This window comes from Manis pentadactyla, chromosome 11 (genome assembly GCF_030020395.1).
Source record: "Manis pentadactyla isolate mManPen7 chromosome 11, mManPen7.hap1, whole genome shotgun sequence".
NCBI classification, from domain to species: domain Eukaryota; kingdom Metazoa; phylum Chordata; class Mammalia; order Pholidota; family Manidae; genus Manis; species Manis pentadactyla.
In genome coordinates, this window is record NC_080029.1 from 75,622,799 (window position 1) to 75,640,923 (window position 18,125).

At 49.4% G+C, this 18,125-nt stretch overlaps 3 protein-coding genes and 1 long non-coding RNA gene across 9 annotated transcripts in view; 2 read left to right on the forward strand and 2 right to left on the reverse strand.

Moving 5' to 3' along the window:
- Positions 1-5,397: 5,397 nt before the first annotated feature.
- On the reverse strand, positions 5,398-7,493 carry LOC130679538 (uncharacterized). Its single transcript, XR_008992538.1, has 2 exons — positions 7,005-7,493; positions 5,398-5,744 (listed from the first exon to the last, which is right to left on the reverse strand). It is a non-coding gene; the product is annotated as an uncharacterized LOC130679538 (long non-coding RNA).
- On the forward strand, positions 7,344-12,140 carry CIROP (ciliated left-right organizer metallopeptidase). Its single transcript, XM_036884575.2, is given in 15 exon segments — positions 7,344-7,721; positions 7,834-7,927; positions 8,021-8,072; positions 8,392-8,535; positions 8,804-8,929; positions 9,137-9,221; positions 9,365-9,510; positions 9,588-9,759; positions 9,933-10,002; positions 10,077-10,173; positions 10,276-10,548; positions 10,708-10,937; positions 11,106-11,285; positions 11,777-11,952; positions 11,955-12,140. Coding segments are annotated over 15 exon segments (2,178 nt in total). The 5' UTR covers positions 7,344-7,417; the 3' UTR covers positions 11,984-12,140.
- A 322-nt stretch (positions 12,141-12,462) lies between these two features.
- On the reverse strand, positions 12,463-14,755 carry C11H14orf119 (chromosome 11 C14orf119 homolog). Of its 2 annotated transcripts, none has more exons than XM_036884571.2 (2): positions 14,164-14,755; positions 12,463-13,284 (listed from the first exon to the last, which is right to left on the reverse strand). In XM_036884571.2, exons 1-2 carry the CDS (start codon positions 14,277-14,279, stop codon positions 12,858-12,860), a joined length of 543 nt encoding a protein of 180 aa, XP_036740466.2. In that variant the 5' UTR covers positions 14,280-14,755; the 3' UTR covers positions 12,463-12,857. The 2 variants fall into 2 exon arrangements, with proteins under 2 accessions (XP_036740466.2, XP_036740468.2); XM_036884573.2 differs by having other exon boundaries at positions 14,621-14,753.
- A 23-nt stretch (positions 14,756-14,778) lies between these two features.
- Positions 14,779-18,125, forward strand: part of ACIN1 (apoptotic chromatin condensation inducer 1) — a 31,188-nt gene continuing 27,841 nt past the window's right edge. For all 5 annotated transcript variants that reach the window (XM_036884558.2, XM_036884560.2, XM_036884559.2 and 2 more), the window contains exons 1-2: positions 14,779-15,261; positions 16,645-16,710. In XM_036884558.2, coding sequence (XP_036740453.2) covers positions 14,950-15,261; positions 16,645-16,710 — 378 coding nt within the window. In that variant the 5' untranslated portion in view covers positions 14,779-14,949. The remainder of the gene's footprint in view (positions 15,262-16,644; positions 16,711-18,125) is intronic.

Sequence of the window (18,125 nt, forward strand, 5' to 3'; positions counted from 1 at the left end):
TCTCATCAAAACTTATCATTTTGCAGGTGAGGAAACTGAGGCCTCAGAGAAGGAAAGGGACTTACCCAGAGTTATGGTTGGCTAGCGGCAGAACCAAAGTGAACTCCGTAAGATCACAGATCTCAAGCAATGTGGGAAGAGACCTCAAGAGATCATCTGGTGGGCTTTGCCCTCAGACAAGCAAGATAGTGGGAGCCACATTTTATAGATAAAGCAGTTGAGGGCCAGAGGGGATAAGAGACATTCTCCTGAAGCTCACTTAGTCCCTTTGTTGTCTTGGCACAAGGCACCTGTCTCTCTGCTCTGTGCTCACACCTTCCCACCAGAGGTGTACAGCAGGGAGCAGGGCACACAAATCCCAGTCAGTAACTAATCGGGGATTGCCTCCAAGAGCCAGAGGCACAGGGCACAGTGCAGGCTCACTAAAGCCTCTGCTAGGCCAATGACTCTATAGGCCACTGCCAAGGAGGCCTGAGTGAGACAGCAAGGAAGAATGCTCTGAGAGGGAGAGAGATGGGCCTGGCCCCCCACGTCACCTCCTGCTCTTCCTCCCTGTCTCTCTCTTCCATCCCCAGGTCCATGTATGTCAGAGCCTTCCCCCATCTTGGGCATCCATGCGCACCATGCCTGCCTCTCCCAGAGCGCTAGCCCTTTCCTGCCTTGGCCTCCGTGCCTCTCAGCCACCATCTCTCCTGTTCCTGTGCCCTGGGACCCGTCCCTGGTTTGGACAGACAGTTCTGAACCTCGCTAGATGGTCCACCTCCCTCACCCTCCCGGGCTTCCCGAGTTTGCAAGGGGAGGTGCCAGTGTCAGCAGATGCCTGGGAGAATCCCGTGCCTTCCTTTCAGCCCAGGGGGACAGGTTGCATAAGGGGGGTTTGTACAGAACGTGGTGAGTGACTCAACCTCCGGATTTCCTCCTCTCAGCTTAAGACCACTGCCCCTTGACTTATTTTCCAGGTTCCCGGGTGGGTGGTGGGGCCTGGGGTGCTTCAACAGCAGCCCCAAGCTTCTTTCCCCAGCTCTGACCTATGTCTCTTCCCAGCCTCCATGTCCCCTGGGCTCCTCAGGATGGGGACCTGGCACCAGGTCTGGAGGAGGGCCCCAGCCTCACTTCAGGGCACAAGCACACCTGGTCCCTCTGTGATGCAGTGTGGTAAGCCAGCCCCAGTCCTCTTGTCATCATGTCCCAGGCAGATGACAGGTAGCCAGAAGTCACACTTGCTGAGTGAGGCTTTTAACCTGACCTCAGCTGGTTTGGGCCAAAGTGACTTATTTGACAATACTTGTTGAGCATCTTTCCTGTGCCAGGCCCTTGACAAGTGCCAAGAACTGGCGGCCAAGACAAACCCAGCTCTCAGCTGAAGGGGTGGAAAGAAAAAGGCAACAAGCAAGGGTGCTGAAAGTCTTCCTTTGCCCTCCAGATCCTCTCCCTTGGTCATCCCATGGTGTGCCAGGCATGGCAGGAGGCTGGGGGTGCCGCAGGAGAGGGGGCCAGGTGCTCATCCCCCAAGGCCCTCCCCTCTCAGACAGGTGTTCACAGCTCCCTCTCCCAATCTGGGGGACCCCTGCCAGCCCAGGTTCTCCTGCTCTCCTTGCTGCTTCCCCTTCATCCTTGCTCATCACCTCTCTCGAAAGCACCTTCATTGAATTCTTGAAATTACTCCATCTGAAGATGGAACAAACAAGCAGGAAGGCAGGCTTTGGAGGCGGGAGTGGTCAGACAAAGCCTCTCTGAGGAGGTGACATGAAGTTAAACCTAAAAAAACTGTGAGGAGGCAGATGTGCCAAACTGGGAGCAAGGGTGAGCAGAGGGGAGAGCAAATGCACAGGCCCTAAGGTGTCCTGATGACCCAGAAAAAGAAAGGAAGCTGTGGGAGGCAGGCTGAATGGAGAAAAGGAAGAGAGGATAAGCAAGAAAAACACCTCCCTCCCGCCAGAACTGGGTTGTAAATGACTCCTTTCATTCCTTGTGCCAGGGAGGACAGTAGCTAGGATGGGTTGGAGAGCAGCCGCCCAGCCCCTCCTTCCACCTGCCACTGGGAAAGGAGCCAGCAGAAGGAGGGGCCCTGAAGAGAGGCACTAGCCCTAGGGACAACTGGAAAACCAGCAAATCAAGGTCCATACGGCACATACAGGCACTTCCATGCTTTAGGATCCATGGCTGGACCCACTTTTCCTTACTGAACAAAACTGGGACTAGGATGAGAGTCCAGAGCTGAGAGACAGGGTCTCAGGCCCAGGGAAACAGCTCAGAAGGGAAGTTGTTTGGAGATACCATGAAAGGGGAGGAAGCTGCTCAAGGTGAGCCTGCCAAGGTCAGTCCCCAGCCGTGGCTGCTTGTGAAAGCTGCTGCCCCTGCTGGGTGCACACCTCCTCACCCCATCCCCCACGGATTGCCACACTCCTGGGCCCCCAGGGCCCCCATCCCGGTGTTGCAAGATCCCGGTTAGGGTTGTGGGAGTGGAAAGGGGCCTCTTGCCTCCCCCCCATCCCCTGCCCCAAGCCAGCAAGGGGACTTTGGGACGAGAGGCTGTATAGGAGATGCTGAGGTAACAGTAGCTAGGCTGGTTGAGCTCCTGTGTGTCTTCTCTCTGGCAGGCCAGTCACTTCCCGTCGCCCTCGCTGGCTCCCAGCAGGCAGACCTCTCCTCTCAGGACTCAGCCTGAACTGCTCCAACGTGTGAATGGTCCAACCTGACAGGACTCCTAGCTAGCCTCAGTTGACTGGCCTTTATAAGCAGGCCTGGCCTGGCCCTACGAAAACTTCAGTAACCCATAAGTAATTCCCTGAGGCAGCCCCCCATGGGGAGATGGTGGGTATTTTCAGGGGAAAATGGCTCCAGTTCTGACTTCTGGGAGCAGCAGAAGGGTCCTAGGGATTGGGAAAATTAAGGCTTCCTGGTAGAGAGACCCACCTGCACACCTGTCTCCTCCCCTTCTCTTTTAGAGGGACCTGAGGGAGGTAGAAGCAAGCCATACATAGATCGGAGCCCCCTGCCCCACAATCCAAGGTTTGCCCCAAAGCCCCAAGCTGTCGCCCCACACTGAGCACTGTCGCCCTGGCCCGGGAACCCAACCCCGCTGCAATCGGGACGGTTTGCAAAACGCCTGCTGGCTCCCGCTTTGTCACCATCTGAGGTTAGGGCTGTACTTGGGAGATAAGCCCAGGCCCCACCCGCTGTCCAGAGTGAGACTACTGGCCTGCTGCAATCGGGACGGTTTGCAAAACCCCTGCTGGCTCCCGCTCTGTCACCATCTGAGGTTAGGGCTGCACCCCAAGATAAAGTCTAGCCCCGCCCACCAGCTCTGCCTTCCAGCCTCACAGGCAGCATGGCCAAGGGACAGAGCTCCTGGAAGCCCACTCAGGGTCCGGAAGCCTTACTCAGAACCAGTGTGAAGACCCCTTCTGCCTGGCCCGTTCTCACCTCATCTCCCCTTCATCCCTCACCTGGCCTTTGCACACTGTTACCATCCTTTTCCCTCACTCTCCATCTGCTCTCCTTCCCTTCCATCTCCATCCTCCTCCTCCCTCTCCCACAGCTCTCTTCTGCTTCCCATACACTTGTTCATGTACTCATTTGCTCTAAAAACATCTACTCCTGGCCAGGCCCTTTGCTTGTTACAGGAACTAGGGGATACATAGTCCCTGCCCTGGTGAGACTTGCAGATTTATGAGAGGGACAGGCACGTCTAGTATAACAAATAAAAGGATAATTCTAAATTGTGGGCAGAGCTGTGTAGCAAAAGTAAAGGGGTGACTGGGACGGAGATTAACAAGGGCACCCAATTTAAATGTGCCCTTTTATTTAAAAAGCAGCATATAAGCAGACATTTCAAAGGTGAGTAGAAGTCACACTGGCAAAAAGCTGGGAGTTCCCAGCAGGGAGAGAAATGTATGCAAAGGCCCCAAGCAGGTCCTTCCCAGCCGCTGACAAAGGTTGGGGTTGGGGGTGCAGACTAGACCCAGGGGAGAGATGAGGAAAGAGGGGCTGACGCCAGACCTCACTCAAATGGGATCCAGAACATCAGAGGGAGGAACTGCCTCCCAAAGGAAGCAGATACACACAGGTCTGCAGCAGGCTGAGGCTGGTCCTGTCTGATGGTTTCTATCTAATGACTTCTGCTTTCACCATGAAAGAGGTGCAAGTGACTGAACAGGTGGCTCTGAGCAGGAGGCTTGAAGGTGTAAAATCCCAGCTGCTGAGAGCGGAAGAGGGAGTTGGGATGTCTGATTTGGGAGCGCCCCGTTGAAGCTGGTGATGGCAATTTTAGAGTGACAACAGTTTGTCCTCAGGGTCAGCTTCCTTCAGTGGCCCTTAGCTGCTTGGGAGACAGGGTAGAGAAGACAGATGGTGGTTCATCTGGACCTTGGGCTGACCCAGGAGACAGGATGGACAGGACAGTCAGGGAGGGGAGTGAGGAGATGAAAACATAGGAAGGGCCAGTAGTTTTTCAGTGAGCTTCTAAGAGCTGCAGTAAGCCGATTTGAGCAAATCGACCCTGTGGAGCAGAGATGGTATCAGAGAGCAGGATGTCTGACTCAGTCATTTCACAGGTGCTACAGTTTCTGGTGACCATAATGGGTCCACGTGAGCCTGGCAGTGGGCAGTGGCTTGCGAAGAGAGAATGGAGAAGAATGTTGGAGATGGGAGGGAGAGGGAACTCAGAGGTCAGCATGCTGGATGGAGCACCCACCAGATGACGACACCAGGACAGCTGCTCAGCTCAGCCCATCCTCTCCTCATTCCAAACTCTGGCATTCACCTCCAGCCCTTTCTGGTCAACACCCTAGCTCCTACTTCCTATCTGACTTCAGGCCTTCATGCCCTCTTTCTCACCTTCACCTACATCCCTTCTAACTTCCACTCTCCTGTCTAACCCAGCATGCTCCTATCCCCTCATCCTCCCTTATCTCACCCCCTCTCCTCCACTCTCTTCTCCTCCCACTCATCTTTCTCATCCTGTTGCTCCCATCATGTTATCCTCCTCCACGCCATGCACTTGAGCCCTGTTGCAGGTGGGTGAAAGCCTGTACCAGGTGCCTAATTACGTGGGTCCAAATCCCCCATTTACCACCTACCCACATTGCCTAACTTTGCTGTGCCTTGTTTGTGAAGGTGGGGTGAGAACAGTAATATCTACTTCATAAGGCTGTAGAAAGGATCATGTGAGTCCAACGTGCTTGGAACACTGTGTGGGCACAAAGGAAGTGCTCACTAAACTGTTGTTCTCACCCTCTCTCCTTACCTGCTCACCCTTTCCTTCCCGTTCATCTTCTCGCCTCCCTTACCCCTCTGTACCTACTTCACACCTCTTCAAAGGGGCAGAGACAGTCAGACTCAGCCCCTGCCCGCAGTCTAGCAGGGAAACAAATGTCAGAGCACACAGCACAGAAATAAATGTCAGGAGAATTTACTAAGCACTACTTCAAAGATGTGAAAGTGCTATTGGAGAGCAGGGGCCATCGCGCCAACTCTGCCCAGGGAAGTTAAGAAGTCTCCACAGCAGATAACCTCTCAGCTGGATCTTGAAAGAGAAGAATTTTCCAGGGAGGTATTCCAGCCGGTGTTTCTTGTGCTGCTTCTGTGGAAGGTGTGGAGTTAGGAGGATCCCCTAACCCCAGCAGGGGCACGCCCTCCTCAGTGTGGCCACCTGGGGGCAGCAACACATCACGAGCAACTGCAACCACGGACCGGAAAACTAGAGAGCCCCACAGGTCCTGGGTACAGCGGTGCCGAACAGACTGGGCAGGCCCAGACAAAAAAAAAAAAAAATTTAAGGCTTTTGTCATGTGGAGAAGAAGACTAGGCTTGTCTTAGAAAAAGAACAAGAGCCCCCTGAGGATTTATGTAACTCATATTAATAAGAATAGAATAGTTCTTCACAGAGCTGGAAGTGTCTGTAGAATATGCAGTCTCTACTTGACTCAGTATTCACCATGAGCCAGACACTGATCTTCACGCTTTACAATCTTCACTTTCTCCTGGTAACAACACTCTCAGGTAAGTACAATCATATCCCTTTTACAAATGGGAACTCCGAGGCCTGGAGTCCAAGTTGCATAGATAGAAAGTGGCAAATTTGGTTTGGCTCCAGAGTTTGGGTGCCTCCCTTGTAACTGGTAGTTCCAGCCACCACTCTGGTATGTAAAAGTATAAAATCCAGCTTCCCTAGGAAGTGAGCATCCCTTCTCTAAACTCTAGTTCTTGTCTGTCACTATTTAGCTATGTTGTCTTATATCACTTCACCCCTGACCTGCTTCTTCAAAAGTTAAATAATGGGGTTAAACTCTGTTTCTTCATCCATAAACTGATGCCTAGGCTCTCTGGCTGAGCCAAGTGCTGCAGATACAAAGATGGCTAGGAAACAGGCTTGCCTTGAAGGACTGTGCAGGGCATGGAGGAAGTGCCACCAAGCCAACAATTCAAAAGAGGGAGGCAAATGTGCTTAGGAGCAGGGAGGAGAGGTCCCTCTGTGAAGTGGTCCCCTCCCCCTCTGGCAGTTGTGGAATTTGGGCAGGTGGTGTTAAGAAAGGCTTCCCAGAGTAATTGTAGGGAAGGTAGGAATTAGCCAGGCTGGCAGAGAAGGAGTGCTATCCAGGCTGGGAAACGGGAAGTGAAAGCACAGCATGAGCAATGAAAACAAAGTGCCTTTCAAGAGCTGAGCAGGAACAGCTGTGAGCATCTTCTATGGTGTCCGTTTTACATTTACTTTCCCTCCCCAGCATGCCTGTAAGTGGCTTCTGTGAAGCCGCAGAGCTAACACAACAGCTTCTTACAGATGTATTTGTTGAGCATCTATTAAGCACCCCTACACAAATGGAAGAGACGGCCTTAGTCTTACAGTTGAGGGTCCACCCTGTTCTGACATCTGGGCTAGTTCTGAGGCACATAAGCCTTGTGTGACTAACCGCAATGAGACAGACAGGCCTCTATGAAGCAAAGAATACCCCCTCCACCATACACACACACACACACACACACACACACACACCACACCACACCATTATGTTAACACCAATTTTTTAGTTCTGGAACTGGTTCAAGGTTGTCCACTCAGAAGGGCAGGACAATTAGGATGAGAGATGGGAAAGGGTTAAGGAGAGTTATTTCCTGGAGTAGGCAGGCTCCTCTCTGGAAAGGTCAGTTGTGGCTTCAGGAATAACACTGTGCCTCGCCCAGCTCTCCACCTCTAGCACCCGAGGAGGAGGCAGTTCTGGCCCTTGTAGTTCACATCCGACCTCCTGGCAGGAACTGTGGATTTAGTCAACAACACTCAAATCCTGAAAAAATAAGTAAGAGGGTGGAGGGGACATGGAGATAGGTAGAAAAGGGAGGAGGGCCAGAGGTAAGTGGGGCAGGGAAGAGGGAACAGAAGACAGGGTCCAGGGCAGGCTACGGAGATGCTTGAAGAAAAATGCTGCTGTTACTGCTACTCGTGGGGGCTGCCACAAGCAGATGTCTACACGATGAGACACAAAAGTCTGTGAGCCTTCTCACACCCCACTTCTCCCAACTTCCCCCAAACTTCCGCTCTTCCTCCCTCACCCTCCCTGGCCCTCATGATCCTCAACCCCTGCGAATCCAAACCTGCTATATTGGAGATCCTGTATCACATGGACTTTGGGATTCTGAACTCCAGGGAGACAGGATGAGAGGGGAACCCCGGGCCCTGGCCGCAGTGAGAGAGGCTGCTCAGCGACTGCACGGTGTCCTAGCAGGTAAGTGCGCCAAGAGGAGTCAGGGAGGGCTGGGCAGGAAGACCACCACAGAAAAGGAACTGGAACTCTTAAGCTGTTGAGAAATTGATCTCTCCTATCTCCTATTGTTTAGTCCCTCCCGTGCAAGGACCACTGCTTCTGAGTCGAGACCCTGCACAGTACTGCCATGCTGTCTGGGGAGACCCGGACACCCCAAACTACCACAGGTGAGAGATCATGTCATTGAGAATGTACACAATACCTCATCAGGGGTACCCAGAAATGTCTCCAGCTTGCCAACAGGTATTCATTCTTGGCAGGTGCAGCCTTTTGAACCCAAGATATAAAGGAGAGAGTTGCCTGGGGGCAAAGGTGAGAGCAACTTCTCAGACTTGGGCATCTGAAGATCTCTAGCCTGCCTAGACCTCTCCAAGACAACCAGCATCAGAATTACTTAACATGCTTCCTAACAAATGAGAGTCCTGAGCCCCTCCCCCACCCCAGCAATTTATTAAATCAGAGACTTGGGGTAAGGGGACAGCAGGACTCCCTACTCTAACCAGCTGCCTAGATGAAACAAAGGCAGACTAAAGACAGACCCTCTGCCCCTCATGCCTCATACCTAGTTTCCTACTGTCCTATCCCCCAACCCATCTGCTAAACCAGCCATTACATTGCAACCCCCTGCCAGATCCCTGATGCCCATCTCCATGGTTATGCCTTGTGGCCAGAGCAGGGTCCCCCACAACTGGTCCAGCCAGATGGGCCTGGGGTCCAAAACACCGATTTTCTTCTGTACGTGCGGGTTGCTCACACTTCCAAGTGCCACGGAGAGGTGAGGTTCAAATCAAATCCCTTTTCCCTGCTCTGCCTCTCTTCATCTTAAATATCAGAGGAAGGGAGCATCAAAGCAGTTTTCATTGAATTGTGCTTATCTGGGGTAACTTGGGTCATGCTGATGAAGTTTGGGTGGGGACTAAAAACCCCCCAAGCCATCCCTTGGTACTACTGCTGCTGAGCTCCCTGGGCCTCTATTTTCAGGAAGATTTCTTGTTATCCCACTTCCCTCCTTTCTGCTCCTACCTTATCCTGGCCATCCACAGCCCTCTGTCATAGCCTATGCTGCCTGCTGCCAGCTGGACTCAGAAGACAGGCCCCTCGCTGGTACCATTGTCTACTGTGCCCAACGTCTCACCAGCCCCAGCCTCAGCCACAGTGACATCGTCATGGTGACTGCTGCATGATGAATAAGGAGATGCAGACAGGTTGAGGGTGGGGGCAGGTCACTCAGCTTCCCTTCAGGTGGGAAAAGCTACTAAGGAAGTGGTGGAGCCTCATGCTCTAAGAAGAGCTGAGGGGGCAAAGGGGCTATGGAGTGGCTGGGTCAATTCTGCTGCAAGTCCAGTCCCCCTTACTCTTCAGTCATTTGTCCTTAGGCCACACTACATGAACTGCTCCATGTCCTGGGTTTCTCTGCACAGCTTTTCAAGAAGTGGCGGGATTGCCCCTCAGGACCCAGAGGTAAATGAGAGGAATGAGGGCAATGTCTTCCCATGTCAACTAGAGGGAATCATGTAGTACCTCATGAACTCCTTCCTTCTGGTTCTAACCTCACCCTTTCCAAGTTTTCTTCTCATATTGCCTTCTTCTGTTTGCGTACTCAGCTAGAGAGAACTGTTCTACAAGGCCACAAGTGACAAGGCGAGACGAGGGGGGACAGCTGCTTCTCACCACCCCAACTGTTAGCCATAGGCTGGCCCAACACTTGGGAGTGCTAGGGGGCTCACTTGGAGTCCCCTTGGAAGAAGAGGTGAGAATGAGAACACCCTGGGCTGCAGAAAGGAAAGAGGGAGCAGCCAGGTGGCAACTAGTTACCTCTCCTGTTAGGGCCCTCTGTCTTCACATTGGGAGGCCCGACTGCTCCAGGGTTCTATAATGACTGCCACCTTCAATGGTGCCCAGCGCACTCAACTTGATCCAATCACTCTTGCTGCCTTCAAAGATTCAGGATGGTACGAAGTCAACCACAGAGCAGCCGAGGAGCTGTTGTGGGGCCAGGGTGAGAACTAAGGGAGAGTCCCAGGGGGCAGTCAAGACAGGACCTGAGTCAGCCTGGGTGACATGAAGGAGGTTGAAGGGGATTATCTGCTGCTAAGGCGGGATTGAAGTTGTAGACTGAGGGACGTTTGGGGCTTCATTTGTCCTGAGGGCTCCTTCTCATCTCTCAAGCAGGATCTGGCCTGGAATTTGGCCTGGTTTCCACATGTGGGACTGGCTCCTCAGACTTCTTCTGTACAGGCAGGTGTGTGTGCTGAGCAGCTTGTGGGGCTGTTTGGCCGTCAGTGATCCTAGTGTCCCTTCCCTTCCCTTTCACAGTGGCCTGGGCTGCCACTATCTGCACTTGGACAAGGGAAGCTGTTCCTCAGACCCCATGCTGGAAGGATGCCGCATGTATAAGCCCTTGGCTAACAGGGTGAGCAGACGGAAGAGTGAACTGATGGGCCTGAAGGAGTCGAGTTCTAAGGTATCCAGGCTCACTCATCCACCCTCTGCCCTGCCCTGCCCTGCCCTGCAGAGTGAATGCTGGAAGAAGGAAAACGGATTCCCACCTGGGGCAGAGAACCCCCACGGGGAGATCTACCATTCCCAGAGTCGTTGCTTCCTTGCCAACCTCACTTCACAACTGCTTCCTGGGGACAAGACCAAGCATCCCTCTCAGAACCCACACCTGAAGGAATCAGAGCTCACTGGCCGCTGCTACTTGCATCAGTGCACAGACAGGGGAACATACAAGGTGCAGGTGGAGGGGTCCCCCTGGGCTCCCTGCCCTCCAGGAAAGGCTATTCAGGTAGGTCTGAGTGCACTAGTTGCAGCCGGGGCACAAAGCCATGCAGACATTCGAACGGCAGTACTGCCCAATCTGGTTGTATGTCCATTAACATTTTCCTTAAGAAAGCTTGAGCAAGTAATGAGGCCTCACTATGCCCTGCTACCAAATACCTTGCAGATACCTGGGTACCATGGTCTCCTCCTCTGTCCTTGGGGTCGGCTGTGTCAGACTAATGAAAGTACCAATGCTGTCACTTCCCCACCTGTGAGTCTTTCAACACAACACCTATTATTCGAGCTGTCTTTAGGATTAGCTGGGCCTCCAAGCCACTACCTGGGGAAGGAAGAGCGAGACGAGCTGGCAGAAGCGGTACTGCAGGCTCTGGTGAACAGAGGAGGCACTGGCAGGTAAAGGGACAGTTCAGGCTCAGGGTGTTTATGATGGGCCAGGGAGAACGCTCAAGCCTTTACTTCTTAACTCTGACTTTCCATCATTCCACTGAGCCTGCACCTGTCTCATGAGATACTCTCTTCCAGGGACTATACCTCCATTAAGAGATCCAAATGTCCATCTAGGTGCTATTTCCAAGGCGCCTCGATTACCACTAGTCTGGTGTTCACTGTGCGTATGCGGAAGTCCCCTGGCTGCCAAGGGCCTTCAGTTAGTATGCTGAAAAGGGCCCTGACCCTGACTCTCCAGAAGCAGCCCCTAGAAGTATATTATGGAGGAGCCAGCTTTACCACAGAATATATCAAGTAAGATAACTTTCAAGTACTTTTATTTCAAATCCTGGATGGAGTTGATGTTTGAAATTGCATTTATTAAGCTCTCTCACATGTATACTATGCTAGATAGGGTCACCAATTTCAGAACACTAACATGATCACCTTGGGCCTGTTGCTATGGGACACCTCTCCCCATAACGTTTTCCCACCTCTAGGACATAGGGATCCTAGTCCCTTCATTAAGCACTACCCAGTCACGTCTAGTTACCTAAACACCATAGTCTAACTCTTCCCTTAAGCTCTCTCACTGCCTCTCTTTCCAACAACTTAAGTCACTGGGAGACTTGAATCTAGGTATTTTTACTTTTGAATTCTACATACCTTCTTATTGATTTCCTTACTGCTTATTGTTTGGATGAAACAGGGTTTCGTGAGCTCTATGTATTATACTACAAGGTAAAGCCCCTCACCTCCTGAGTCTAGGCATTGTTCCAGGCTAAATATCACTTTTATGTTCCTAGGTTGCCAGTTACCTTGGACCATAATCCCTCCATGACCCACACAGGTGTGTCCATGGGGCTCTGCCTAATGCTACTTATCTTGCTGGGTGCACTGGGAATGGTGGTCTACCAGAAACAAGCTGCTCTTCAGGTGGGACCATCTGCCCCTTACCCTTCACCAGAGCTCCAAGGGACAAGGGCCCAGTCGGAGGAATAAGGGAGGTGTAATGTCACCCAGAGTATGATGGGAGCAGGGCAGAGATTATTTCTTGGAAGACAACTGGATAGAAAGTTAATCTACTGTCTACACTTAAGTTCTACTTTTCTCAGAATGCCCTCTCTGGTTATCAACTTTATGCTAGTTTTGCAATGAAAGAAAGGTAGAAACTTATGATTCTGAAAATTCATTATTTTGATACAAAAAATAAACCCTTTAACCTGTAAAGAATGTCAACTTGCTTTCACACTGTAGAGCAAAGAATAGAAACATCTGCTACCAGCTCCAAGGACATCATATTGCTTTAGAAAAAGTCACTGTTACTGGGATTCAAACAAACCAGTGTGGAGAAGAAAGCAGCTCATTATTTCCCCCTCCGGATTTTTCCATAATTTTACTCCATCATCCCTAGGAAAGCTAGTGGTTGGCATGTCACGTTAATTTTGCCAGAATCTAGTAACAGTGGAAACACCAGCCATCTGAATCCATCTGAATTACAAAAACATGACATTTTATTGCCCTTCTCGTTTCTGGAGTGGGAGGGATATACTTAATACCCCCATGGGCCACCGGTAGGCTTCAGATATAACGTGTAGGTTCCTGTGCAAGACAAGCCATTAAGTTCTTGAGGTTTTGACATCTCCCAGAAAGAAGCAAACTAGACAGCAGACTGCTGATCTGGATTTACTTAGACGGAAATTATTTACAGTAGGAGTCCAGCTGATACGCTGTTAACAAGGAAATAACCAGACCTGTGCTTGTGAGTTCAGTCAGTTGATCAGAATACTATCCCCAGCCTTTCAAGTGACATGTTTGAAGTTCTTACTGTAAAATTGTGGCCTTGGCTCCATTACCTACCATTATCTTCTTTGATTTTAATGCCAATCAGTCTTTACCAGCTGTAGCAGCCACTGCTTGGTAAAACTTTGCCACAAAGTCTGGTTCACTGACCTCCAGCTGCCTGACAAATTCATTGCGTTCCTGCTCAGCCCAACCTCGAAACCACTGATCCCAAAGATGTAGCTGGCACTCAAAGATACAAGGTGGTCTGTTTGCTCCAGACACACTGAGCTGCTCCAGACCTTCCAACAGTGGCTGTAATTTTCCTGGCACTGCCTTAGCTACCAGATCCTGTAGGAAACGTTCCCGCTGGGGAACTGACCAACTGGCAAACCAGTGAAGAATACACTTCATCTCCTGGGAAGTGATGTAAGACATTGGGGGAGGAGAAGAGTTGGTAGTATTGCCTGGTACTGAAGATAAAGAAGGGAAGGATAACTGCATCAAGGAGGAAGATGATTCCAGTGGCATCCTGAAAAAGAAAAGCATTGTTATATACTGCATGTAGAGCAACCAAACTAAAATTTCCTAACCAGAAGGAATCTTACACAATCAGCATCTAATAGAGAATAATATTTTTTCCTGTAAATTGGGTTTATAGGAAAACAAACAGTATTTTACTTAGGTTACTATCCGACTACCCTACAGAAGTCATCCATGAATAAATTCATTTCACATTTGCCAACCTTCCTCTCTTTTTCAAATCCATTACCTTCCCAACCACTCCTTCACTCCATCATTCTTATAATCTAAAAATAACACATTCTTGCTCATTCTTTCCTGCCTACTTCTATGCTCCAGGTTGAATAATGAAAAAAATTAAAAGATACATTATGTTGGTCCATCACAACCTCCCTAAAATAAAAAAAAGTACACATTTTTAATCTAGTACCTGCAACTGATCAGAGCCTAGATTAATTATTCCAGAGCTATCAACAGTGGAGTTAAAAATCATATGATGGAAGAGCCTTCTCGGCAATGTCCATATAACCTCTGAAATTTGCCAACTTCATAACCTCCATTATGTCCTCATACTTCCTGTAAAGCACCAGGAAAAATTAAAGAGCTGAGTGAGGGCGCCTCATTCAAGAAACGGTAAGTTAAGAAAAAACAGGAAAAGCCACAAGACTGAGAAAAGTCTAGTAGGTTTGGTGGTTTACAGATCTAACAACTGTTACACTGCTCTAGAAACATGACAATTCGTGTCTTTGAACGATTTTCCTTAATATTTAATATAATACCTATTAATGCCCTGCCATTGAGTCGCATCACCAGTGCAACTGGAAGGTCAGCCAACTTGAACAGTTTGAGTCCCACAGTTGGAATCTCTAACAAAGAAAACTCTACTTATCTACGACCTGTTTTACTGCTTGGGCTTCTTCTGCAACAAGGTGGAGTGTTTGTAGTGACAAAGGAACCCCTAAACCAAAACAGTCCAGGAAGGTTACCTTTTTCACACTGGCCCATAGAAGCAATTCCTCCTAAAGGAACTTTATTCTCTTATTCGGGGAAAGGGAGCACTTTTCCAGAGTCTTACGACGTGGCTTCACGGCAAGCTCAAGTTCAGTGATCATGAATTAGTTCACACTGGGTCCGAAAACATGGTGCTGCCACTTGCCCACTTTGCAGGCCAAGAAGCCTGGCACTCCGAGGTCCCAAAAAGAGCAACGTAGCCTTACATGGGAGTAACGGGATTCAGCTGAGAGGCGGCAGCTGTTTCGGTAGGGGAGCACGAGACTTACTCTACTAGGCTAACCCGAAAACACCGAGTCTGGCCCGGCCCACGGAGGAACTTCTACCCCGCTTACCTCCCCTTTCCTCTCACAGGGCACCCGGAGGCCGTCTCAAGAGTGCTTAGATTCCAACTATCACCATCACTTCCTTGTTTCCAGAAAACCCCAAGAAGAGCCAGTGCGGCAGCCCACGCACTTCCGGTCCCAGGACTGCCCCAAACACCCAAGAGCCTCAGCGCCTCAGCCTCAGATCCGGAGATAGCCGAATAACTGCGATTACGGTTATGCCAGAGTCGAAGGCTTCCGAATAGATTCGATTCAAAGCCTCGGTAAAACGAAGGTAACTGAGCTCTGAAAGAAGAGAGGGGAGCGGTTAGGAGTATCAGAAGAGCCGATTGGTGCCGATGTGTAGACGGAAACACCCGAGCAGTTCCGGAGGAACCCGGGCAGTTCTGACTGGTGATCGAGGGGTTGACTACGGCCGTGGGCGGGGTCAGCTCAGTACGTTCGAAGGGCGTTGGCGGAAATTACCGAAGATGCCCGAAGCCGTCGGGACGGACCCGAGTACCTCACGCAAGATGGCGGAGCTGGAGGAGGTGACTCTGGACGGGAAGCCTCTTCAGGCGCTGCGAGTGACCGACCTGAAGGCCGCACTGGAGCAGAGAGGCCTAGCCAAGAGCGGGCAGAAGAGTGCCCTGGTCAAGCGGCTCAAAGGGGTGAGGAGACGGTGTTGCCGGGGTGTCGGAGGGAACGGACCCGGTAGAGACGAGTGTCTGCGCGGCGCAGGCGCAGTGTCCGGGCTCGGCGCGAGCTCGCTCAGGCCGCTAGCGCGAGCCTCTGGATCCGCGCGCACGGTGGTTGATGAAGCTCGCGCTGCAACAGAGATAGCGCCGGTTCCCGCCTTAACGGCAGCGGCGCGAGCCCAAAACGGGAGGCTGCGCGCTGCTCTCCCGGAGTGTCTTAAGCTCCTTCCTCCTTCCCCCACCCCCTCCTTGTTTGTGTCTCTTGTTTCGGCGCATGCGCTGCAGAAGGAGTTAAATCCCACTACAACCACCGGCGTTGCTGGCCTGAGGGGGTCGAGTTGGGCTGGGTCCGAGTTAGGGGTATAGTTGGGCGGAGGGGTTGATGGGGTTGGTATCGGTGTCCAAGAATAGGATTGTGGTAGGGTAAAATGTCTGCTTGATTAGAGGTGAGCTGAAGAAAAAACCCGATTTGAAGGGACTTGTTAGGGGTGTATAATTTATAGGGCATCCAGAAGCAATTTAGGTGGGTAAGAGTTTGATGAATATTAGAAAGGTGAGGCAGATTAGTATATGTTGGGGGATTTGAATCGGTGAGATCTTCAGGAGGTAGGTGGCTGGATTGGTGTGTATTGGTTTGGTTTAAACAGAGGGAAGATGAAGTTTTAATTAGAGTTAATTAGGATACATGGCCAGTAGTGTAGATTAGAGCTGGGTTGGCCCAAGGGTTAAATTGGCAGACCTTTGCCTATACAGAAGCTGACAGCTTCTCGTGTGCGTGTGTGGATTGGGTCTGACCATAGTTTACAGAATCTGTGGTCATTTTGTTCTGTAACCTCTTCGAACTTTGTATAAATTTGATAAACCTAGGTGCCACTCATGTAAACGATACAAGTTCACTGGAGTAGATGTAGTCCTGGGTAACTGATAAGTAATTTAATTAGGGAGAAACCAGCAGCCCCCTGTTGGTTTCATGTATTAGAAACTGATCTGAGTATTTGAACTGATTTTACCTGCATGGCCAGATTTAGAAGGGGCACTAGTCAAAAGTGCAGAAGAAATAGGGATTGTAGTCCTGGTTCTGTCACTGTTTTTCTCTTATTTACATAGCCAGGTCACTGATTTTTCTCTATGTGCCTGCATTTTACATCTCAGCATTTCAGAGTAGTAACCATGGCTACCTTTAAGAATCTTCTAAAGATGAATGAGAACAGTATTAGTAAAGGGCTTTTAGGTCCCTGGAAAAGGAGTACAGTTTAAGTGTGTATGGTTAGTTGTTGAATTTAATGAAGAGATTGAGGGAGGAGTGGGTGTTTTCATTTTAACCTGGCTTCTGATTTTTGCCCTTCTCTATACTAGGCTCTAATGCTAGAAAATTTACAGAAACACTCAACACCCCATGCTGCATTCCAGCCAAATTCCCAGGTGAGAAAGAAGATTCATTAGATGGAGTGGGCTCTTTGGGGGCACAGACACATGGAAGGACATGATATTGTATATTTGATGCTTAATTCCTCACCGACATTTTCCTAAGTTCCCTGGGTTGAAAATGTTATCATACCGGATAGTTGGATTATAATAAAGAATTCAAGAACAGAATTAGAGGAGGTTAGTTAATTTTTGATTCTTAAAATGGTGTGTGGAGAAAGATACGGCTCCAATTAAGTGTAGTACAGGGATCTGAAGTCATTTATTTGCCATTGATTTGGGAAAAGTAGTTGATGTCTTTGAATGTAGATTTGAATTAGATTGTCAATAGGGAGTATAGGAAAATACTTGCTAATCAAGAACTCTTGTGTTCTTTTCAATCTTTTGGAAATCATCCACCATTGCTAGTGTTAATATTAACAGTGCAGTTACTTCTAGACATCATGAATTGCTCTGTTACTGAGGGCAAGAAACTTAACCTTTGGAGGCCTTGGTTTCCTCAGTTCCCTATGTGTAATATGAGAAAAGGTTGGATTAGATCCGTAGTTTTATAACTGCTCTGCTGGGGTTTTGTGTAACTGGTGGAGCTTCCTAGGGAAGATACTTTTTCTTCCTAAGTGAGCAGGAGTTCACACTCCCCTCTTAAACTATATTAGATCTGCTTTTATCTTCTTTGTATATTGATTGCGGCATAAGAGTTCCCTAGAAGAAATCATTCCATATTTAAAAAAAAAATGAAATTCTTAAACGGCATGATCTTGTTAGGGAGTCTTTTCAGCTTTTAAAACCCCTTCATTATAGTATACACTTAAAGGAAAAATCCAGGTCTTTGTTAGTGCAGTAGTGTGCAGCTTCAGTATTAGATGAATTCCCAAGATACTGTGGAAAAACAAGAGAGCCTTCCTAAGCTCCCTTGTTATCAACTCATTAAGCTGTAAATACCATCTAGCCAGCTTACAGAGGTTTAGTTAAGTTTTAAGAAGCATAAGACACTGTATAAGTAATCAGTTTATGATTATATTCCTTTTGTCCATCCTTTTGCATTTTTAGTCTTTAAATTTTGCTCTTATAAACATAGGATTTTTGCAACAAATACATACATACATTAATACATGCAGCCCACACTTCATCAGTGTCCATTGAGTACCAAGAGACTCGTTCTAATTACAGTTGTGCTAAGTGCTATGAGAGGAAGTACATGGTAAAAAAATAAATATTTACTATGCTTAGGAAATATTATAAATAACATAGAAACTATTCAGATTTTCCTTTTTCTGGAGTTCTAATAAGACTTGCTAAGCAAGAAGATTCTTAGGAGGAGGACTTGTGAAGAGAGAGCTGAAGGGCAGAAGAGTGACATGGGAGTATGTGTTGCAGACAAAATGGGAAAAGGGATGGGATTAAGCTCCTGA